At 43.0% G+C, this 24,908-nt stretch overlaps 1 protein-coding gene across 1 annotated transcript in view; it reads left to right on the top strand.

The window, feature by feature from the left end:
* Positions 1-1,077: 1,077 nt before the first annotated feature.
* LOC140492515 (FERM and PDZ domain-containing protein 1-like) overlaps positions 1,078-24,908 on the top strand; it is a 43,510-nt gene continuing 19,679 nt past the window's right edge. The window contains exons 1-9 of the mRNA XM_072591438.1: positions 1,078-1,097; positions 2,090-2,241; positions 5,661-5,763; positions 9,164-9,213; positions 11,140-11,363; positions 14,462-14,557; positions 20,626-20,751; positions 22,472-22,591; positions 24,686-24,822. Of these exons, the coding sequence (XP_072447539.1) occupies positions 1,078-1,097; positions 2,090-2,241; positions 5,661-5,763; positions 9,164-9,213; positions 11,140-11,363; positions 14,462-14,557; positions 20,626-20,751; positions 22,472-22,591; positions 24,686-24,822 (1,028 nt within the window). The remainder of the gene's footprint in view (positions 1,098-2,089; positions 2,242-5,660; positions 5,764-9,163; positions 9,214-11,139; positions 11,364-14,461; positions 14,558-20,625; positions 20,752-22,471; positions 22,592-24,685; positions 24,823-24,908) is intronic.

Here is a 24,908-nt window from a genome sequence, read left to right as displayed (position 1 = left end):
CCTTTCTCACCTTATTTTGTCACCACACTTGTCATTACTCTCATGACATCAGGGTGGGAGAATTCACTCAAACTTTTAAAATTAAAACTAAGCCTTTCAAATTCACAACTGTCCCAGAAGATGGCATTCCAAGGTAATATGTGGGACTGTAATTTTCAAAGTTTCCCAGCACTGGATCAAAATCCCATGGCCATTTGATGTCTAACCCAATAATTCAGATCTCGGAATCATTTATAGAGTCAGGGCAACACGAAAACAGACTATTCAGTCCAACTCGTCCATGAGGACCAGATAACCTAATTTAGTCCCATTTGCCAGCACTTGGCCCTTACCCCTCTAAACCCTTCCTGTTCATATACCCATCCAGATGCTTTTTCAATGTTGTAATTGTGCCAATGTCCACCACTTCCTCTGGCAACTCATTCCATACACACACCACCCTTTGTGTGAAAAAGGTGCCCCTTAGGACCCTTTTAAATTGTTTCCCTTTCATCTTAAACCTATGCCCTCTAGTTTTGGACTCCCCCACCCATGGAAAAGTCCTTATCTATTTACCCTCACGATTTTATAAACCTCTGTAAGGTCACCCCTCAGCCTCCAGGGAAAACAGACAATCTTGTGGCAGTGACTCTGTTGTCATTGTGTATCCCTCTTCCTCATTCATGTTTTGCTCCTTGATTTGTTCCATTCTGACTTCATTTGCCTAACACCATTAACCCCCATTTGTTATTGTCCAGCCTTCAATCTCATTTCAGACCATCCCATGGTTTTTCTTTCCACTCTCTACCCTTGCATTTGCTTAAAACCTGGTACATCCCTAAGGCTAGGATTTAATGTGGTGAGTACTAAGTGCAGGCATAGGTGACTTCATGGGGCATTAACCTACTAGCCCCCTCTATCAACCCAGCATGAACAATCATTGTATTGAGCATCAATTTAGTACTTAATGGCTTCTCCTTTGTCCAATCAGGAGCTTGCTCACTGAATCCTTGCCCTGCCCACCACCCACCCACAGGTAACTGGCTAATCAGAGATTTGTAGGCTCAGGGAGTATGGTGGAAGCACAAGTGGCACACCATGACCAGCTTCACCAGTGGGTAAGTAAGTGGGTATTTTGGGGACACTATTGGGGATGGGATGAGAACCTCTCCCTGTCCCAATTAGCCCCAGATTGAGGCAAGTGGAGGTTCCCTGTGAAGAAAACACGCCCTGTTCCCACCAGCTGGGAGAGAGGGTATTCAGGCCAATGAGTGGCTTAGGCCCTAAAGTGCCCATTAGCTGATGATTCAAAAGCTTCACCTGTTGGCGGGCTGAGGATGCCCACCGTGGATTTTCCTGCCCGGAGTGGAGGTGGTGAGAAAGGGACTGAGTATGCCTCTGGGTGAACTCAGCCAAATATTTGCCTTTTCCTCACCATCTCCAGGGAGGGGAAATCGCACCCTGACTTTATCCACTTCTGAAGAAGGCATATTGGAGCCTGAGCAGACCATTCAGCCCTTTGAGCCTGTTCCGCCATTCTAGACCGTGGACTGATCATTCACCTCAATGGGTGCATCAGTGACTCACTAGCCTGAAAATTTCTCCACAGATGCTGCCAAACTTGCTGAAAATTTCCTGGTTTTATTCACTAACTACATTTTGATCTCATCCTAACCAATTTGCTGCAGTTTGGATAGGGCAGCCATTCTGTGACTCTTAGCCTCTGTCTTTGATTCTATTAACTCACCAAGAATCTTCTGATCCTTTGACATTCTTGAAACAGCTTGCTGGAATTTTTCACCCTGGATTTGGCAGGTCCCTCTTGTCCTAAAGGATGGGTGTGTCAGTTTTGAGGTGGATACAGAGAAGCAGAGGAAATCCCTTTTACAATGACCTAGCTCTCAAAAAGCCAATGCGATGGGGAGAGGCTACGAGTGAGAATTTTGCAGGAACCTGACAGAGTCCAGGCTGGGGGTGGGGGATGGGGGATTGAAGGGGTGTGGTGAGGATGGGTGCGAGGTGGATTAAATAATATGGAAAATAATATGGAAAATAATAAGATACTGACAATGATTGACAAATACGACTCTTGCTTTTTTTGTGATTGAAGAAATCGAGGTCCAGCCGATGGAGCAGCTGCTAACACAAACCAGCTGAGCAGCCCTTTGAAGGTGACAGTGAAGATTATCAAAGATCCACTGCTGGACTATGGCTTTATGGTCTCAGAAGATACACCAGTGTGTGTGAGGTCTGTCACTGCAGGTAAATACCCTGGGAATGGGAGGTTCCAATGTGGGCGGCACGTTGGCACAGCAGATAGCACTGCTGCCTCACAGTGCCAGAGACACGGGTTCAATTCCCGCCTCGGTGTGGAGTTTGTACATTCTCCCCGTGTCTGCGCGGGTTTCCTCCGGGTGCTCCGGTTTCCTCCCAGAGTCCAAAAATGTGCAGGTCAGGTGAATTGGCCATGCTAAATTGCCCGTAGTGTTAGGTAAGGGGTAGATGTAGGGGTATGGGTGGGTTGCGCTTCGGCGGGTCGGTGTGGACTTGTTGTGCCGAAGGGCCTGTTTCCACACTGTAAGTAATCTAATCTAATCTAATCTAATCTAATCTGATCTAATCTAATCTCACTCTTCCTCCCACACAGTCAGATTTGCCATGGTGACAGTACTTAGAGTGGAATTTTCTCTTCCCCGAAGGTGGTCAGAAGGTGATATAATGGGCTTGGCCCCTCACCCTCTTCCTGCCACCTCGGTAATTAATTAAAATGATCCATAGATAGCCTTCTTGACTTCCACCAAAATGGTCAATTCAGGGCCTGAACCCGTCACCTTCCAAATTATCTGCCCCCTGGTGGTCAACAAAGGTGCCTAATTTCCAAACTGAGAAACCATGACAACTTGCAAACTAGGTTAAGGAATAGAGCCTGCATTTTATCCAACTAGTGACAATGGGGGCAGGGATGGGGGCAAGGAATGGCCTCAAATCCGCACCCCAATCCAAGCCTCCAACTCCTCCTGAGACCCCTTCCTCAAGAACCCACCCCACAATAAGATCATAAAAGTGGCTTATCATCTAATTGCTGGATTTTTTCCAAGGGGTGAGATATGACCAGTGGACGTTAGGACCCAGAGGTTCTCTCCTCACGTATTTAAAAAAGTTCATAGAGATTTGTAGGGCCTTTACTACTGTCTCTGATCGGCTGAAAATTAGCTACATCTTCAGCCACTCTGTCCTCAATGATAGGCCTAGATATTTGCCAATGCAAGATGTGAGGTTATTTGGGCTATAATTCACCAGGCTTCTGAATTTAATTTAATGTAATTTATTGTCACGTGTACCAAGGCACAGTGGAAAGCTTTGTCTTGCGAGCAATACAGCCAGATCACAGAGTTCAGTAGCACAGATAAGTAAATAATAGGTAAACAGCAGCAAAAACAAAAACACAGGTACAGGCGAATGTTAAGAGTTTGTGAGTTCATTCAGTATTCTAACAACAGGAGGGTAGAAACTGTTATGAAACTGGCTGGTGCGTGTGTTCAGGCTTCTGTACCTTCTTCCCGATGGTAGAGGTTGTAGAAAAACATTGCCGGGGTGGGATGGATCTTTAAGAATGCTGACGGCCTTTCCTTGACAGTGGGCCTGATAGATGGATTCTATAGATGGGAGGTTGGCCTTTATGATTGTCCGGGCCGAGTTCACCACATCTCCAAATCTTGTTTGGTACAGCAGTGATACATCCAGACAGAATGCTGTCAATGGCGCACCTATAAAATATAACAAGGGTATTCACCGTCATGCCAAATTTCCTCAGCTGCCTGAGGAAGAAGAGATATTGTTGGGCCTTTGTAATCAGTGCATCCACATGAAGGGTCCAAGAAAGCTTGTTATGGATGACCATTCCGAAGAGCTTGACACTCTCCAGTCGTTCCACCTCTGTGCTATTAATGTGCACTCTGTGCCGAAAGTCAATGAGTTCCTTGGTTTTGCCGACATTGAGAGCTAGGTTGTACTCAGTGCACCATTTTTTCAGGTCCTCCACCTCCCGTCTGTAGTCTGTTTCGTCACCATCTGAAATTCGACTGACTATGGTGGTATCATCAGCGAACTTGTAAATGGCATTAGTCTGGTATTGGTGACGCATCATGGGTATACAGTGAGTACAGTAGGGGGATGAGTACACAACCCTAAGGGGCTCCAGTGTTGAGTGTTAGTGAGGATGAAATATTGTCCCCAGTCTTCACTAATTGTGGCCTGTGGGTCAGGAAACTGAGGATCCAGTTGCAGAGAGTGGGGCTTAGTCTGAGATCACTAAGTTTAGTAATCAGTCTCGAGGGGATAATAGTGTTGAAGGCTGAACTGTAGTCAATGAGTAGGATTCTCACGTAGCTGTTCTTGGTGTCAAGATGTTCTAGGGAGGAGTGAAGGGTAAGTGATATGGCATCTGACATGGATCTGTTGGTTCGATAGGCAAATTGGAATGGGTCAAGAGTAGTGGGGAGGCTGGAGTTGATTAATGCCATGACCAGCTTTTCAAAGCACTTCATGACTATTGAAGTTAGGGCCACTGGGCGGTAGTCATTGAGACATGCTGCACGAGCCTTCTGAGACACAGGGATGATGTTGGCCCTCTTGAAACAGTCAGGGACAGTGGCCTGCTGCAGGGAGAGGTTCAAGATGTCCAAGAAGACCTCTGCCAGTTGATCTGCGCACGCTCTGAGTGCAGGGCCTGGTACTCCGTGTGGTCCCATCACTTTCCTTGGATTCACACGAAGGAAAACTGATCTGACCTCTGATGCAGTTCTTCTCCCTTTCTCAACTGTTGGAGTGACATGAGTAATTTTTCAGTCTATGGGACCAGTTCCTCAGCTTTGATAGGTTACAGTCAGGGTATATGTATTGTCTGCACCAATTCTCCTTTAAAACTCTGGCATGGAATCTTCTGCTCTGGGTGATTTGTCACACTTTCATGCCTTTAACTTGTTCATTATTTTCATAGAATCATCATTGAATCCCTACCGTGCAGATAGAGGCTATTCGGCCCATTGAGTCTGCACTAACCCTCTGAACAGCATCTCACCCAATCTCCTTACCTCCACATTTACCACAGTTAACCCATCTAGCCTACACACTATGGGGCAATTTAGCATGGCCAGTCCACCTAAATTGCACATCTTTGGATTGGCAGGAAACCGGAGCACCCAAAGGAAACCCACATAGACATGGAGGGGGAACGTAGAAACTCCACACAGGCAGATTTGCTTTGGTTATTTTGGTGAGCTCCTGTCCTTGGTCCAATATCAATTTCCTTATGATTTCTTGCATGCTGGTCTGCTGGTTCTACGCTGTGATTATTCAACACACACAAGAATCCTTAGTCCCATTGACATTATCTGTGTTCCCTAGTTCTCTATAAGAAAGTCCCAAACAGGTACAATCCACCTCTCTCTCTCTCTCCACAATCTGAGAAATGCATCATTCCCTTTTCATTGAGATGAGACAAGCTTCAGGCAGCAAGATGTGCAGTTGTAAAAAAAAAGTATGAATAATTTTCTGTGTGTTTTTTTTATCCTTTGCATTTGCTAATGAGCTTCCCATGTACTTTCAGCTTTTTCTCCTCTTTCTGTGAGGGACAACCAATGCTTCATTCAAAAATATGCTGACTTCATTTTCCTTCTTAGGTGGTCCTGGAGAGGGAAAGCTATTCCCAGGAGACCAGATTTTACAAATTAACAACATGCCTCTGGATACAATTTCCCAGGAACATATCGATAACATTATTAGGTGAGGACCCTTTTAGCTCATTCACTGAATGTAAAGTTTTAATAGTTACCACCAGCTAATTATTAATGACCAGAGTCGCAGGTAGACAGGATAGTGAAGAAGATGTTATGGTTTCCTTTATTGCATTGAACATAGGAGTTGGGATGTCATGTTGTGGCTGTACAGGACATTGGTTAAGCCACTTTTGGAATATTATGTGCAATTCTCGTCTCCTTCCTATCGGAAGGATGTTGTGAAACTTGAAAGGTTTCAGAAAAGATTTACAAGGATGTTGCCAGGGTTGGAGAATCTGAGCTACAGGGAGAGGCTGAACAGGCTGGGGCTGTTTTCTCTGGAGCATCGGAGGCTAAGGGGTGACCTGAAAGATGTTTATAAAATCATGAGAGGCATGGTTAGGGTAAATAGCCAATGGCTTTTCCCTGGGGTGGGGACGTCCAGAACCAGAGGGCATAGGTTTAGGGTGAGGGGGAAAGATATAAAAGGGTCCTAAGGGGCAACCTTTTCACGCAGAGGGTGCTGCATGTATGGAATGAGCTGCCAGAGGAAGTGATGGAGGCTGGTACAATTGCAACATTTAAAAGGCATCTGAATAGGAAGGGTTGAGAGGGATGTGGGCCAAATGCTGGCAAACGGGACTAGATTAATTTAGGATATCTGTTCGGCATGGATACGTTGGACTGAAGGGACTGTTTCTGTGCTGTACATCTCTATGACCTTATTTGAGGGCTGTCTTTAAGTTCTTCAATAGGTGAACGTGCTATGAAGTTTGAATTATGAAGTTTTATGACATTCAAAGTGCTATATAAATGCAAGTTGTTGGTGGCAAACTCAGAAAATAAAACAAAGCTAAAGTGTAGAAAATTGTTTGCAGTTCTAAAGGGAGATCACCAACAAGATTTAATTGAGTGTCATATGTCTCCATAGTTCTACAGCAGCTCACCAAGACATCTTGCACAATAGTGTTCTATAATATAAACCATCACATATATTGAATTACACAAACAGTTGAGTTCTCAATTACTCACAGAGACAAATATTCTACTGCACGCACAGTCGACATTTCAATCGAAAATTCCATTACACAGACTGTTGAATATTTTTCACACACAAGGTTGAATATTCCATTACACACCTTGCCTAGTTCTCTATTACATGCAAACACAATTGAATACCCCATTTTAAACACATTTGAAAATTCAAATACAAAGACAAACTTGTATGCACAATTGAATGCTTTGATATGCATCAAGAGTGTGATGCTGGAAAAGCACAGCAGGTCAAGCAGCATTCGAGGAGCAGGAGAATCGACATTTCAGGCAAAAGCCCTTCATCAGAAATCCTTTATTCCTGTTGAAGGGCTTTTTCCCGAAACGTCAACTCCCCTGCTCCTCGGATGCTGCCTGACCTGCTGTGCTTTTCCAGCACCACACTCTCGACTCTGATCTCCAGCATCTGCAGTCCTCACTTTCTCTTTCTTTGATATATGCACTGTCAGGTTACACATACAGTCAAATACTTGAATATACATATAGTCAAATACTCCATATACACACAATCAAGAACTCCATTTCAAGTACTATTGAATGCTCCGTTGTGTACCCTACACAAATAACCAGTACCCCATTACACGTACAACCAATTTCTCCATAAAATACACACAGTTGAACACTCTATTATCCACACAGTTGAGTTCTTGCTTGCTTACCTAAGATGAATTCTCCATTGTATCCATAGTCCCACTATTTACAATTCAGTGTATTCTATCAGAAATGCAGTTAAAGAAAGCATTTTAAGTTAAAGATTGTTCATAAATGATAAACCAAATCAAGATGTATGTCGCGTGTGCATTTGTCAAACCCAGAGTCTCTTTTGTTGGAATATATTTCTCCTTTCCAATGCTTGCAGCTCTAGGATTCAGTGCTAAGGTGGGGATCATTACAAAAGAATTTCTCAGTAACTTTACTGAATTTGATTTGCTTCCTGTCAAAGGTGTTCTCAAGGGTTTTGGGCTTAAACAGTGTTGTCTGGCTGGATCTTAAGAACTGTTTAGCAGAATATATAGAATGGAGTTCCCACTTGTGTAGAAAACCTCACTGCAACCCCAATTTAAATACATGCCAAACATTGGAGGCAGGGTTTGTAAGAACCGAATATGTAAAACTAAGTATGGTCTGAGTTATGACTTGTACTCCTTTGGATATATTTCAATCTCTAATGTGTTCAGGATCAAATCCAGAATGTATAAGGCTGACGTCTTTGTTAGACTTCACTCTGCTTTAATCTGGGCTGTGGGAGACTGCTTATAGGAAGACATCTGCCCTTTGTATCTGAACTCTGGACTTACACTGGAGCTTTAGTACTATTGATTACCAGAAATGTTTCTGATGCTGATGTCTTTGTATAGACATTGGTTACCATGAAGGACTCTCCTTCTCAATCTTTCCCCTTTTCTGAGGTTCAAGTTAAACCACTACCATTACAGAAAGCCCTAATAGAGTCAGAGAGTCATGGAGATGTATAGCACAGAAACAGACCCTTCTGTCCAACTCATCCATGCTGATCAGATATCCGAACCTAATCTGGTACCATTTGCCAGCGCTGAGCCCAATATCTCTCTAAACCCTTCCTATTCATATACCCATCCAGATGCCTTTTAAATGTTGTAATTGTCCCAGCCTCCACCACTTCCTCTGGTAGCTTGTTCCATACACGCACCACCCTCTGCGTGAAACATTGCCTCCTCAAGCCCTTTTATATCTTTCCCCTCTCACCCTAAACCTATGCCCTCCAGTTCTGAACCCCCACCCCCAACAATAGTAAGACTGCAATGTGAATCTTTTTATTTCATTATTTCTTATTTTCCTAACTTATACTGTGTATATCTGTCGTGTTCTGTAACTTCTTTCTTTATTTTCTCTAATTTTATACCTGAGATTTATATCTAGGTATTTTGTACTTAAGATGGCACTGTGTGTTGGTGACATTGTACACTTTTCACTGCACTCCAGTACTTTTGTAACTTGAGTACACGTGACAATGAACCTAATTCTAATTCACCAGTCACCTCTCTTTCTCAAATGAGAGCGCAGTCCCATGGGTCTTGTAAGATAGTGGCAATTTTATTTTTAACATTGAACTACAATCTGAGTGAGATAGATGGACTAGATCAGATTGGGATGTCTGGTCAGTGAGGACAAGTTGGACAAAAGGGTCTGGTTCCACGCTGTTCAACTCTTATGAGTCTTATGTGTTGGTGTTAAGTTCAAGCCTGTGATCTCCTGTGATCTCAGAAAATAATATTCTGCGCCAGGAGCTTAATTTTGCAGGTTTTAGTCAAGCGTCCTTTTTTTTCTGCACTGGACCCATATTGTTTTAATATTTGTCAAATTGTTTATTGCAGGGAATGTGGTAACACTGTTACAGTGACTGTACTGCAAAATACCTCAGTAAGTACAACCTTTCGACTTTAAAAAGCAGAGCTTTCCAATGCTACTCATGGTCATCGGTTCGATTCCAGCCTCGGGCGACTGTCTGTGTGAAGTTTCCATATTAAATTACTAAATTGCCCATAGTGTTCAGGGATGTGTGGGTTAAGTGCATTAGTCAGGGGAAATGTAGAGTTATATGGTAGGGGAATGGATCTGGGTGGGATACTCTTCGGAGGGTCGGTGTGGACCTGTTGGGCCAAATGGCCTGTGTCTACACTGTCGGGATTCTATGGGTTTCTTCGCAACTCGTTGCAGTCCAGAAGAGATTCACTCGACGTGATTCAGATTCATTCCCAAATACTTTAGTCTGGCATTTGCAATGGCAGTTTGAATGACATGATATTCCTCTCAGCTCAGATATAACGGATCTATAGCTGGGATGGATGCTGACATCTACAGTGAGCACTTGATCTTGGACACGAGAACAGGAGCAGGCTATTTGGCCTGTTCCTTCAGTCAGTTGTACCTCATCTCTGTCTACTCACTGTCGCTGAGTATTCCAACAAAACTCTATCAAGCTTAGTCTTGAAAACTTCAATTGACCCTATTTCCTTAGCATTAAGAGAACTAGATGTCTTGAAGTAAGCTTGCAGAAAGCCACCTGACTCAGAACAGGATGGTGCTTTATGTTCAATTAACATTTGATGGGGCTTGATGAGACTGTGCACGGGTCCAAGTTTGACACAAATTCAACCAGCTCACGTCAGAAGGGTTTGATTCATGCTTCAGTGGCCATTTGTCTTGTGTGATGTGTTATCAAGCTACATAATCAAAGAAGCTTTATGCAGGATACAAACGAAGATTTGATCATTAATCTCAGCATATCCTAAAGTGGAGCAACACCCATCAACTAGACCTCCAGTTCTCTCTATCTAGCTAGAAGTCCATGATATTACGGGGATATTGGATGAGCTCCAGTGCAAGACTGAGGCAAGCACTACACTTTTAGAGTTGAATTATTAAACCGAGATGCCATGTCCGCTTTCAGATGGATACAAAAGGTCACATGGCTCAATTTGAATGGTTTATTGCAAGGGGAATTAACTGCAAATGTAGGGAGGTTATACATTAATTTTACAGGGCATTGGGGAGAACACATCTGGAGTACTGTATAAAGTATTGGTCACTGTACTTATGGAAGGATGTTAACGCATCGGAAGCAGTTCAGAGAAGGAATACCTGGAATAAGTGGATTGCCTTAGATGGAGAGGCTAGGCCAGATGGGCTTGTATCCTGTGGAGTTTTGAAGAGTTATAAATGAGTTAACTAAAACATCTGAGATCTCAAGGGGTCTTGAACGAATGCTGAAAGAATTCAGGTTTCCTCTGTGGGAGAATCTGAGAACTGGAGATCATTATTTTAAAATGGGGGGGGCACCCATTTAAAACAAAGATGAGGAAACCCTTTTTCTCTCAAAGGGTTGTGGGCCTTTAGAATACCCTTCCTCACAAGGCAGTAGATGCAGAATATTTAAATATTTTTTAAGGCAGAGATAGACAGATTCTTGATGACTGAGGAGTTGAAAGATTATCAGGGAGATGCAGGAATCCAGCCTCGGGTGACCCCGTGGAGTTTGCACAATGTCCCAATGTCTGCGTGGGTTTCCTCCTGGGTGCTCCGGTTTTCTCCCACAGTCCAAAGATGTGTAGGTTAGGTGAATTGGTAGTGCTAAATTGCCCATTGTATTCAGGGGTGTGTAGGTTAGGTGCATTAGTCAGGGGTTGGGGAATGGGTCTGGGTGAGTTACTCTTTGGAAAGTTGGTGTGGACTTGTTGGGCTGAAGGGCCTGGATCCTACAATAAAATCGGAACAGCCATGATTTTATTGAAGAGTGAAGGAGGCTCATAGGCCTACTCTCTTAATCCTTGTTTGTATGTTCGTATTTTAGGTTACAATCAAACTTTTGGAACCCAAAACATCAGTGCAGGGCTTTCCCAATTGCCACACATTGTCAACACAAAACGCCAAAGCTGTTGTTTAAGTGTCATGGTTTCTGTTTGTATACAGGGGCCCAAGTCATCATTTATTACTGAAGAAAAGCGAGCCAGATTGAAAAGCAACCCAGTCAAAGTACGCTTTGCTGAGGAAGTGATTGTCAATGGCCACACACAGGTTTGTGCCTTCCGCAGGCATTTAGCCCACTGACTAGTTCAGCCAGATTATAATTAATCTGATTTGCTCCCAGTATGTTCTGGACTGGGTAACTTGTATTTTTCTATAAAACACTAGGTGCCTTTTGGCTTTATGCTTCCTGAGGGCCTGAATAATGTTGATTGTGGTGAGCATGAGTGAAACCTGAGTCCCATACTAGCATTCTAGAATTAAACAAAGCTAATTACATAGGGAAATTGACAGATTTGGCCCTAGTGGACCAGGTGGAAAAACTAAAATGTAGGACTATTGATGAACATTAAAGGAGATATTTAATTCCTCCAACTAAAATATATTTAGAATGGAAGAAAAGAATATAAGAGGGATAAATGCTTCCATAGCTAACTAAGGAAGTTAAAGATAACATAATTGACGAGGTCAATTCCTGGAATGGCAGGATTGCCTTACACGGAAAGACTGAAGCGACTGGGCTTGTATACCCTTGAGTTTAGAAGACTGAGAGGGGATCTGATTGAAACGTATAGGCTTATGAAAGGACTGGACACTCTGGCAGGAGGGAACATATTTCCGTTGATGGGGGAGTGCCGAACCAGAGGACACAACTTAAAAATACGGGGTAGACCATTTAGGACAGAGATGAGGAGAAACTACTTCACCCAGAGAGTGGTGGCTGTGTGGAATGCTCTGCCCCAGAAGGCAGTGGAGGCCCAGTCTCTGGATTCTTTTAAGAAAGAATTGGATAGAGCTCTTAAAGATAGTGGAGTCAAGGGGTATGGAGATAAGGCTGGAACAGGATACTGATTAGGAATGATCAGCCATGATCATATTGAATGGCGGTGCAGGCTCGAAGGGCAGAATGGCCTACTCCTGCATCTATTGTCTATTGTCTATTGTCTATAAGGGCAAAAACTAAGGCATGCCATATTGTAAAGGGCAGTGGCAGGCTGGAGGATTGGGAAACTTTTAAAGACCAGCAAAGCGTGACTCAAAAGTAATAAAAAGAACGAAGGTTAATTATGAAAGAAAACTAGTTCAAAATATAAAAACAGACAGCAAATAATTTTATCAGTATATAAAAAGGAGAGTAGCTAAAATGAATGTTGGCCCTTTCGAGGTTGAGGAGTTAATAGTGGGGAGCACAGAAATGGCAGAGACTCTAAATCGATTTTTTACCTCAGTTTTCACAGTGGAAGACACTGAAACCATCCCAATGGTAACAGGTAATGCAGAGATTATAGAAAAGGTAGAATTTGTAGCAATCACCATCAATAGGGAGAAAATTCTGAGCAAAGTATTGGGATTAAAGGCAGACAAGTCCCCAGGATCTGATGACCTATTCCGTATAGTCTTAAAGGAAGTGACAGCATGGATAGTGGATACATTAATTATAGTATTCCAAAATGTCCCGAATTCTGGAAAGGTTCTAGTGGATGGAAAATTGCTAATGTAAGACAATAGTTCAAAATGGGAGGGAAATAGAAAGTAGGAAACCACAGAATGGTTAGTTTAATGTCTGTCATTGGGAAATTGTTTAAATTCATTATTAAGTAGTATTACATTTGTAAAGTAAAACACAACTCACCACAGTTAGTGTGGTTTGATGAAGAATAATTCATTTTCTTTATGAAGAGTAATTCATTTAATTTGCTAGAGCTCTTTGAAGATGTAACAAGTGAAGTGGGTAATGGGGGTCCTGCAGATATAGTATATCTGGACTTCTGGAAAGCATTTGATAAGGTGCCACACATAACTGGTCTGTGGTTTCCTACTTCTGCCTCCCTACAGGTAATGTGGAACTGGGAGGAACCTGTGTGTCTTCCCCATCAGGTTATTAAAAACAGTTTGTGCTCCAGACGTGTGTGGACATTTGATCCCCTGATACTTCATACCATGGTGCCAACTCTCAGTTATGCCACTACTTTTTTGGATGCCCAGATCAAAAGTTAGTGCCCTCCAACTAGCCACATTTTGAGGCCTTCTTTCACTAATCTGAAGTAACTGTATGTCCTTCATTAGATCTACCAACTCTACTTAGGGCAACACTTAGGGTGGCTCAATGGTTAGCACTGCTGCCTCACAGCACCAGAGTCCCAGGTTTGATTCCAGCCTTGGTCGATTGTCTGTGTGGAGCTTGCATGTTCTCCCAGTGGGGTTCCTCCGGGTGCTCCGGTTTCCTCCCACAGTCACGAAGATGTGCAAGTCAGGTGTATTGGCCATGCTAAATTGCCCATAGTGTTAGGTGCATTAGTCAGAGAGGGATGGGTCTGGGTGGGTTACTCTTCGGAGGGTCGTTGTGGACTGGTTGGGCCGAAGAGTCTGTTTCCACATTGTAGGGAATCTAATCTAAACCTACAACAAGGCCCTTAGTAAGGCTGGAAATCGGGAACTTTAGGCACAAGATGCACACTACCTCAACCCCACTCTGGATTCCTGATCTTCAGTGTGGTCCCTCCAAACCAGTTGCTTTGTTTGGCCTGGTCTCCGGACAAAACCATAGAAAACTCCTGTGGCTGTGATGGTTTTTTTTATTGTTTAATCCCAAAGGATTGGCTGAGCTTTTCTATGGATGTGTGTATGTGAGTGAACTTTGGAACAAAATGACAGCAAGAACTTCATGAATACCTGGAGAGATTGGATCTGAAACTCCAGGAGGGATATTGGAGGCAAACTGTACATATCACTAGGCACAAACACAAAAACAGGTACACACACACACACACACACACACACACGCACAGACATATGCACATACGCAGACACAGATACAGACACACACACAAGCACAGATACCAACACCCACACCGGCACACATATGCAGACACACACAAACACAGACACATACAAACACACAGGCAAACACACACAAATGCATACACACACACAGACAAAGATACACAGAAACATAAATGTGCACGCACACACACATGCAGATGCACAAATACATCCACACCTATATATTTTATATATGCGTACACACACTCTCTCTGCTGTCCCTCATTTTAGTATTTGTAACAACGATAATGAGGAGTCTATTATGTTATTTTGCTTATCTGTTTTCATAAATAATTCTAGAATTTTGTGTTTTATCATTCCCGCAGGGTAACTCACTACTTTTCATGCCCAGTGTTCTCAAGGTGTATTTGGAAAATGGACAGACCAAAGCCTTTCGATATGAGAAAAATACAACAGTGAAGGTAATGATGGCTATAAGTGTTCTTTGTTCCTTGCTGTGATATTTTCCCATTTGTTGATTTTGCTCAGCTTTGAATGTACTATTAATTTTAACCATCGACTGGGGGTGGGGTAGGAGGGAGGGAGGAGGTGTTGGGGATGGGCTTGGTGGGGAGGGCAGTAAATGAGTGAAAAATTTTAATTCAGTTGTCGATGGATTAAAGTAGCATTAGTGACAAAGATGCAGGAGAGAGATGATGGTGCTTTTTTTCTTTATTTCTCTATTTTAATACCTAAAGTTTGTAATAGGTAGAACTTTTATTTTATAGAATCCCTGCAGTGTGGAAACAGGCCCTTTGGCCCAACAAGTCCACACTGACCCTCCGAAGAGTATCCCATCCAGACCCATTCCCCTACCCTTTTACTTTACATTTCCCCTGACTAATACACCTAACCTACACATCGCTGAACACTGTGGGCAATTTAGCACGGACAATTCACCTAACCTGCACATCTCTGGATTGTGGGAGGAAACCAGAGCACCCGAAGGAAACCCACGTCAACACAGGGAGAAGGTGCAAACTCCACACAGACAGTTGCCTGAGGCTGGAATCGAACCCAGTCCCTGGCGCTGTGAGGCAGCAGTGCTAACCACTGAGTCACCGTGCTGCCCCTAACTTTGTACCTAACGTGGTGCCGTGTGTGGTGGCATTGTAACTTGTCACCATACTCCTATACTTTTATACTTGAGTACACGTGACAATAAAACCTAAAATCTAATTCTGATTTAAAAACCAATTCTAGACCATTCGTTCCTGTCTACAAATGTTACTTTTCATTGTCACAATTTTTGTTTATGCTTTGTTAACACTGAATGTTGTAAATCAACATTTCCATTCAAGTGCCATAATGTTTTTACAAGCTGTGGCCACTAAGTGATCCCAGGGATATATTTCACTCAATATGATGTGTAGTAAAGACTCAGGTTTGTTATCTAACCATGGAAGTTGCTATGGGCAATCTAGCATTCATTAATATAAATAATAGCGAGATTGATTTGGATTTATCATTCAGATAAAGCACCTTACCTTTAAACAGAGGTCTCCTCTGGGAGCACTAGTGAGACATAAACATCCAATAAATGACTGGTTCCAAATTCAAGGAACAGGCTGTTTGACTGAAATGAGTTAGCTTGTTCTTTTGTCTTGTTATAGAGTCATACAGTCATGGGGTCATGCAGCACGGAAAGAGACCCTTCGGTCCAACTCAACCATGCTGACCTGATATCCCAATCTGATCTTGTCCCATTTGTCAACATTTGGCCCATACCCCTCTAATCTCTTCCTATTCATCTCCCCATTCACATGCCTTTTAAATGTTGCAATTGTACCAGCCTGCAACACGTCCTCTGGCAACTCATTCCATACATGCACCAGCCTCTGTGTGAAAAAGTTGCCTGTCAGGTCCCTGTCAAATCTTTTCCCTCTCACTTTAAACCTATGCCCTCTAATTTTGGATTCCCTTACCCCGGGAAAACGATCTTGACCAGTCATCCTATCCATGCCCCTCCTGATTTCAATAAACCTCTATAAGGTCACCCCTCAGCCTCCTACGCTCCAGGGAAAACAGCCCCAGCCTATTCAGCCTCTCCCTATAGCTCAAACCCTCCAACTCTGGCAACATCCTTTTTAATATTTTCTGAACCCTTTCAAGCTTAAGAATGTATTTCTTATAGCAAGGCGACCAGAATTGAACGTAGTATTCTTTAAGTGGCTTCACCAGTTTCCTGTACAGTTGCAACATGACCTCTCAATTCCTATATTCAATGCACTGACCAATGCACTGACAAACATGCCAAATGCCTTCTTCAGCACCTGCAACTCCAGTTTCAAGGAACTATGCACTTGCACTCCTAAGTATCTTTGTTCAGTAGCACTCCCCAGGACCTTACCATTAAGTGTATAAGTCCTGCCCTGATTTGCCCTATCAAAATGCAGCACCTCACATTTATCTAAATTAAACTCCATCTGCCATTCCTCGGCCCATTGACCCACCTGATCAAGATCCTATTGTACTCTGAGATAACCTTCTTCACTATTACTCCATCACCAATGTTTGTTTCATTAACATCCTGTTTTGCCCAGTGAAATCATCCACCTTGTCATTTAATCCCTCCTGCCTTCCATCACAGATCTTTCCTTTTTCTCTTTCACCACTCACTGCTCTCTGTCTGCAATACTCATTTTGAACCTGTTACATCTCCAACTCTCTCTAATTCTGAAATATGCTCTTCATTAATGCTGAAACTTTAATTTTGTTTCTCTCTCCATAGATACAGTCTGACAGGTTTATTATTTCCAGCTTTTTCTATTTTTTTTATTTCAGAGTCTCAGTATTCTGATCTGCTCCTTATATTAAAATGATTTTTATTAACAACATCAATGACAACAATCTGCATTTATAGAGTGTATTTACTCAGGTGTTTCACAGGACATTTATGAAACCAAAATTGACACAAATCATATAAAGAGATACTAGGATAAATGATAAAACTCTTAGTGAAAGAGATGTGTCTTAAAGGAGGTGAAAGGGATGGAAAGGCAGGGAAATGCTGATCTTGGCTATCAGCGATGGAATGTTTAAAGTCAGGGAGTTGAATGAGGCCAGAATTTGAAGAATGTAGGTGTCTTGGAGGATGGTAGGAGTGGAGGACACACAGAAATAAAGATGGTCAAGAAAATGGAGGGTTTTGAAATGAAGGATAATGGTCAAGTCAGTGTACACCAAAGAGACAGGGTTCGGGTGAAGAGGAACTTGTAAGTTAAATGGAGGCAACAGATTTATGGATAAGTTATCATCTATGAAGGGTGGGAGAGGGGACACCGGGCAGGAATTTGGACCTCAATATAATTAAGTTGCAGTCGAGTGTTTCAGCAACAGATGAGTCGAGGATGGATTCAGGCAATAGTATTGAGGTGGGATATAGGCAGTCTTAGCGATGATGTGGATTTGTGGTAAGATCTCTGGTCAAATGTGGTACCCAGGTTGCAAAGTCTGGTTCAGCCTCAGCTAGTTGAGAGAGAGGTGGAATTGGTAACTAGAGAATGGCAGGACTTGAAAATAATAGCTTTAGTCTTTCTGGTATTCAGTTTGAAGAAATCTTCTCTCATCAGTACTGGATGTCAATCCAAAGTCTAACAGTCTGGAGACATTGAAGGTTGGAAGGGAATCATAGTTCAATAATTTCTTTGAGATTTTAATTTGGTTATGAACTGAAAGAGCAAGATTGATTATACCGTAGCCATCTGGTAATCTGTGAAATGAGCGAACTTTGAGGTACAATACTGATCATGTTTCAGAAGTAGCTTTTTGGCATTAAAGCACTTTGGAACATCTTTTGGTGATAAAAATGTGTTGTCCAAATGCTGTCCCTTTCTTTAATGCACATGAACAGTATACAAAAGCAACCGAATCTGCAGAATAGCAAACAAAACATAGAACAAAAATTATTGATGTAGGCTTGTCGGTCAACCCTTGATTTTTAATCTGACTTTCAATTCATATCCAAAGTCTTGTATTCACTGCAAAATGGATGAAAGCATTTATCCGCTAAAGGCCAAATTCTGCAGTGAGGATTGTCAAGGTTCATGTATGATAACTGAAATAAGTCAACTCCGAAAATGCTTTTCCATCTTTGCAAGTTAATGTATCCAGCAATTAAAAAAGTTTTCAAAAGCTTTTAGACGTTGACAGAACAGGACAGACAATAGATGTTGGAAAGGGAAACAAGAACGACTGCTCTGTCAATGGGCTCTGTCCTGCCAATGGCAGAGGTACTGGGAGATATGGTAACCCCCCCCCCCAACCCTTTAAGTCTGGTCACCAATTAGTTCTAGTCAAGAAGGTCCATGGGCAACCTATTCAATCTGCTAAGGTCTTAAGTAATCAATTATTGGCCACTGAAGAGCCTCAAATGACCACCTTCGACGTCTCTCTCTTTACATTCCTGCTGGTGGTTGGTTTCCCTGGAAAACCAGGGTGACCTCGCTGCCGGATTGGGAGGGGATCTCCAGTTACCCCAAATGGCATCTACCTCTGAACTCCCTGACCATCCCCCATCGCCTTCCCACCCTGTGACAAGAAGATAAAGAAGACTTGTGTTATTGCAGCTGGATCTCATGATGAGCAGGCCTTGCCTGACTTCAGGACTCAAAGGCTGCTAGCCTCTGATTGGCAGGCAGTTTCTGACAACCCAGGATACTAGCATTGAGCCCAATGAAGGGCCAGGAACCTCACCCAGGCTTACCAGTTAGCTCTGACTGTCTTCACAGCCAAGGGTAGGGGTACGTTACTCACCACCTAAAGCCAGTGTGAGAAAAAACAGGAACTTCATGCCCTCTGAGTCGATATATTAGGCACCAGGATTGTGGATGGTGCATAGGTTTGGACAATTTATAGAGCAAGAGATGTAGTGAGTGGATGGAGAAGGGGGTTTGGACAGCAGGTGGAGAAGAGGGTTGGTACAGTGGGTGGAGAAGGGGTTTGGGAGAATAGATGAGGAAGGGATTTGGGACATTGGAGAGAGATTGTGGTTGGGAGAGTGGGTGGAGAAGGGGGCTGGGAGAGTGGGTGAAGAAGGGGTTTGGGAGGTTGGGTGAAGAAGGGGGTTGGGAGAGTGGGTGGAGAAGGGGGCTGGGAGAGTGGGAGAAGAAGGCGGTTGGGAGGGTGGGTGAAGAAGGGGGTTGGGAGAGTGGGTGGAGAAGGGGGTTGGGATAGTGGATGGAGAAGAGGGCTGGGAGAGTGGGTGGAGAAGGTGGTTGGGAGGGTGGGTGAAGAAAGGGGTTGGGAGGGTGGGTGGAGAAGGGGGTTGGGAGAGTGGGTGGAGAAGGGGGTTGGGAGGGTGGGTGAAGAAGGGGATTGGGAGAGTAGATGGGGACAGGGGTTTGGGAGAGTGGATGGGAAAGGGGGTTGGAACAGTGGAGAAGGGCATTGGGAGAGTGGGTGGAGAAGGGGGTTGGGAGACTGGGTGGGGAAGGGGGTTGGGAGAGTGGGTGGGGAAGGGGGTTTGGGAGAGTGGGTGGAGAAGGGGTTTGGGAGAGTGGGTGGAGAAGGGGGTTGGGATAGTGGGTTGAGAAGGGGTTTTGGAGAGTGGGTGGAGAAGGGGGTTGGGAGAGTGGGTGGAGAAGGGGGTTTGGGAGAGTGGATGGGGAAGGGGGTTTGGGAGAGTGGGTGGAGAAGGGGTTCGAAGAATGGGTGGAGAATGGGGCTGGGAGAGTGGATGGAGGATGGGGTTGGGAGAGTGGATGGAGGATGGGGTTGGGAGAGTGGATGGAGGATGGGGTTGGGACACTGGATCGAGCAGGGGGTTCCCACAGCAATGGAGGAGCGGATATAGACTGTGGATGGAACAGGGACTGCAGACTTGGGCAGTGAGTAAGGCAGGATGTTAGGGATGATTTAACACTATTTCCTTCTTATTTCTGCAATGCTTATAATCATGTTGCCTTAGGAGTCTTCTTAGACCATAAGAGCATAAGGAACAAGTGGAGAAGTCGGCCATTTAGCTCCCTCACTCCTACCCTGCCATTATGCAAGATCATGGCTGATCTGCTCCAGCCCTCAACTCCTGTTTCATGCTCACTTCTTAATATTTTAAATATCTACCTAGTGCTTCTTTAAATACTTTCAGGGATCTCAACTCCACAACTCTTTGTGATTGAGAATTCAGCTATTCACCTTTCTCCGGGAAAAGAAATTCCTTTCCATGTCATTCTGTAACTATGTCCCCGAGTTTGAGATTCCCCCACAAGTGGAAACATCTTCTCAACATCCAGCCTTTCACGTCCCCTGAGAATCCTATATGTTTCAGTCAGGTCACCCCTCATTCTTCTACACTCGAGTGAATAATGGCCGAACCTGTTTAGCCGTTCCTGAGAACTCAACCCCTTTGTCCCAGGAATCAGCCAATAGAAGAAGAGTATTGTGTGAGTGAAAGTTGGGGATAGGTAATAAGACCGTATATCTTCAACAGGAAATTCAGAAAGGCAATAAGAAATTAATTTTATTGTCCCTTTCTTCTGCAATTTGACAGGATATCATCCTCACCCTGAAGTCAAAGTTATCCATCCGTTGTATTGAACATTTTGCCCTGGTTTTGAAGGAACGATACAGTATCACCAAGGTCTATCTCTTACATGATGATGAAATCATTGAGCAGGTATGTTGGGGTTTCTGTGGACTGTGTACATGAAGGAGTGATATCCCTGAGAGTTTGCGAGCTTTAAAGTAGACAACTAAAGTTACCCACATGTACGTCTACAGAATGAAACCCTTAACCATCCTCTGTATCAGTTCTGAGGAAGGGTCACTGGACCCACTGGGTCACATTAACTCTGATTTCTCTTCACAAATGCTGCCAGACCTGCTGAGCTCTTCCAGCAACTTCTGTTTTGCCTCTATATCTGTTGGCTTTGTTACCTAACATTGGACTGCTGTCCAAGTCTGGCATTTTAAATAGTTCCATCTGCTGCAGCCTAAAGAAAAGTTCTATTTTTGGAGACTTTGTAAATGGAATTTGAACAAAGCAACATCTCTTGGTTTTATCAAATTCTGGTTCAGAAATGCTGATCAATATTAGACAACATAGGAGTGAAGAAGATGTCTCTCTGCATTACCTGTGGTATTTCCTGGTAATCACTTTTCTGGGAAGGCAAATTGTACGTTCACTTTGGATAAAAAATTGGATTGGATGTAGGAGTCAAACAGTCTTCGCACAACAATTCCAAGATATTGGTGAGGTCACACCTAAACGACTGTGTACTGTTTGGGTCCATCTACCGAAGGAAGGATGTGACAGTAGAAGAGGGGCTCAGACTGATTCCTAGAATGAGGTGATTGTCTTATGTTGGAAAGTTGAGTAAATGAATTCAGTGTTTCTTGAAGTTCAGAAGAATGCGAGGAGATAGAATGGAAATCTATGGGACTGTTCTTAATGTCCCATGTAACATAAAATATGACAGGTGGCTAATTTACTGCCTTCCTGTCCACTCCAACCTGCTCCTGATAAAATGAAGGTACATGAGTGAGTGCCAATATCAGCAACTAGACTGTATTTTTAAAAGAAATTAACAGGTATTTGGAATTGTTAACTTGATCTAAATGGCGAAGCCATGATATATTTGGCATGGATCAGCTCTTCCTTTAGGCAGACTGGTTAAAAGATAGGAGGAAAGAGAGTGGTGGTCCATCCTTCTTCGGGTGCCGTGTCCACATTGAGAGCCTTCCCCTTGGCTGTCACTCCCCCCCTTTGTAAGTTCCCACGTGGCTGGTGAATCTCGGACATAGGGTCACACCCTCAGAATAAGATGCTGCTCAAGTAGGACTGGGATAGAGAGTTGAGTCGTGAATCTTTGGAAAACTGTATTTGGAGAGCTGAGGATGGTCTGACATCGAGCCTGTTCAAGGTAGAGGGTGGCAGATTTTTGTGTTCTAAAAGAACAAAGGGATATGGAGATAATACAGGAGGGTGAAGTTAAGTTACATGTTAATTATAATTTTGTTGAATGGTGGAGCAGGCTAGAAAGACCAAATGGCCTTCCCCAGTTCCTAATGCTTATGTTTCGTATGTTCAACTGCAAAATGTATGTGAAAATTGATTCAGCATAGAAATAACAAGTTTTATTGAGACTGCTAAAAATAGCATTGCATTGCAAGTAATTAAAGAACTTGGGGACTGGGCCTCCATTTAACAAAAAGAAATCTAGGCTGATATCAACAAATGTATCCAGAGAAGCTTCCCTCCTCTGTTTCACAACACCACCCAGTGCAAAATGCTTCTTCTTAAAATATAAGCTTAAAGAAATTTTTTTGTTGATTATTTCCACAGTGTGACAATAAGAAGTTAATTCCTGATATAAATGTTTTCTACCTTGTCACAGGTGGTCCAGAAGCGAGAGCCCCGTGATTATAGGTGTCTCTTCAGGGTTTGTTTCCTGCCAAGAGATCCACTTGTACTTTTACAAGATGATCCAGTTACTTTTGAATACCTCTACTCACAGGTATCTATTTGACATGAAGGTTCATGGTAAGCCCCTTATAAGGATCATGGTAAGCCCCTTATAACAATCATGACTGACCACACCAAATAAGGTTCTGTTTCCCAAGATTGATAAAGCCGGAGGACGTATTTGCACTTAAAGTGGAATATATTCAAAACTAATACTCTGAAGTACATTAGGGGAGATTATGGCCTCGTGCTCATATCACTGGACTATTAATCCAGAGACCCAGCTAATGTTTTAGGAGCCTGGGAACAAATCCTGCCACTGCAGATTGTGGAATTTGAATTATCTGGAATTAAGGGTCAAATGTTGATTGTTGGGAAAAACTCATCCTATTCACTAAAATCCTTCAGGGAAGGAAACTCTGTACATGTGACCCAGACCCACAGCAATGTGGTTCACTCTGAAACCACCTTCTGGATAATTAAGGGATGTGCATTAGAGGCTGGCTTGGCCAGCGACATCCTCATTCCCTAAATGAATTTTAAAAGTATTTCAATGAGGACGTTGTGGAACATACCTCTAAGGGAGTGGAGTAAATCAGCTTGGGCGATTCACATAAAAATTAAATAGATTACTTTCAGACAATAGCAACTTTGGATATGTCATATAAACATGACATTTGGTAAGTGTGACCGGTCTAGGAGAAATGGGTGACTTTGGATCTGCCAAAATCCCCACCTCCAGTGGTTTTGCACACGTGTTGTCTGCATCTGTTGTATATTAATAGTTAGGGATGAATTACCATGATTAGATAATAGTAACATTATCACTGTACAATTAGTATAGCAAGATTGCAGATGGTGAACTAGATGGACTTCATTTTCGTACATCCAACAATTTTGGTATTTGTGAGATGTTCTGTATTCATGGTTAAAATTATAGTTGACATATGGGGATTGGTAATTTGAGTTTTGTAGCAGCTAGAGAAAGTGAGGTGGTTCTCTGTAGAGCAGAGAAACTTAAGGGGAGATTTAATACGGGTGTCTATAAATACAAGTGGCTTTGACTGAGTAAATGAAAAGAAACTTTTCACCATTTTCACTTTGGTTACTAACCAGAAGGCACTGGTTTAAGGTAAAAGAACAGTGAGCAGATGAACAATGCTCCCTCTCAGAGGTCCTGTAGATTTCAATGACTTCCGGTTCTGGAAGATACTGCAGGAATCTCAGGATTCCATGCAGCAGAAAAATAATTTAAGAGAAAGGAGGTTAAAGGTTTATATTCAGTGTGTTATAATCTGAAATTCACTGCCTGAAAAAGAATGGTGGATGTACTTTGGCAGTAAGATTTGTTTAGTGTTTGTAGATAATTTCTGTTCAACCTGTTTTTTAAATTAATTCATGGGATCAGGGCATCACTGACTAGGCTAACATTTGTTACCCATTCTGAATTGTCCAGATGGCAGTTAAAAGTCAAACCACATTGCTGTGGGTCTGGAGTCACAAGTAGGCCAGACGGTAAGGATGGCAGACTCCTTCCCTAAGGGATGTTCGTGACCTAGGTGGGTTTTTCGCCAACAATGGTTCACGGTTATCATTAGACTTTTAATTCCAGATTTTTATTGAATTCCAGTTTCCAGCATCTACCATGGTGGGATTCAAACCCAGGTCCCCAGAACATTATCTGGGTTAACAGTCTAGTTGTACCACTAGATGATCACCTCCCTTCAGAGCTCAGAGGTGTTTTTACACGTTTCTGGAGCAGATGGGACTTGTAGCCAAAACTCCTAGCTCAAAGGTAGGGACACTGCCACTGTACCACAGAGCCTTTGATTAGTTTTGGATATGTAGTTGTAAAGAAAATATGTAGAGCTACAAGGAAAGAACTAGGGTGTTGGTTTAACTGGACAGATCATTCAAAGAACCAGCAGCAACACAATGCACTTGCGAAGCCAAGACAGACAAAGCTATGGACCAAGTGCTGGAAAAGGGGTTTTTGACCAACACATACTTGATGGACCAAGGGGCATTTTTCTGTTGCATAGTTTTATTCTATTCTGTAATTTTGTGAAAGCATTTGTAAGTGGTGGCAATTTGTGTGGATATTTTCTAGATGGCTGTGTGTTGCCTTTAGTAATCTCTTTTACAGAGTTGCAATGATGTGCTGCAGGAGAAGTTTGCGATGGAGATGAAATGCAACACTGCTATCCGTCTCGCAGCACTGCAAATTCAGGAATGCATCCTCAGCTCCAAGCATTCTCAGAAAGTCTCCATGAAGTACATTGAGTGAGTCAATACATTCAGCAGATTGAACTGGGCAGTGCTTCAGCTGCACCTCACACCACACTATGTTCACACGGCACTTTCTGGAC

This window comes from Chiloscyllium punctatum, chromosome 2, assembly GCF_047496795.1.
Source record: "Chiloscyllium punctatum isolate Juve2018m chromosome 2, sChiPun1.3, whole genome shotgun sequence".
Classification (NCBI taxonomy): domain Eukaryota; kingdom Metazoa; phylum Chordata; class Chondrichthyes; order Orectolobiformes; family Hemiscylliidae; genus Chiloscyllium; species Chiloscyllium punctatum.
This window is presented reverse-complemented; position numbering and strand designations above follow the sequence as displayed.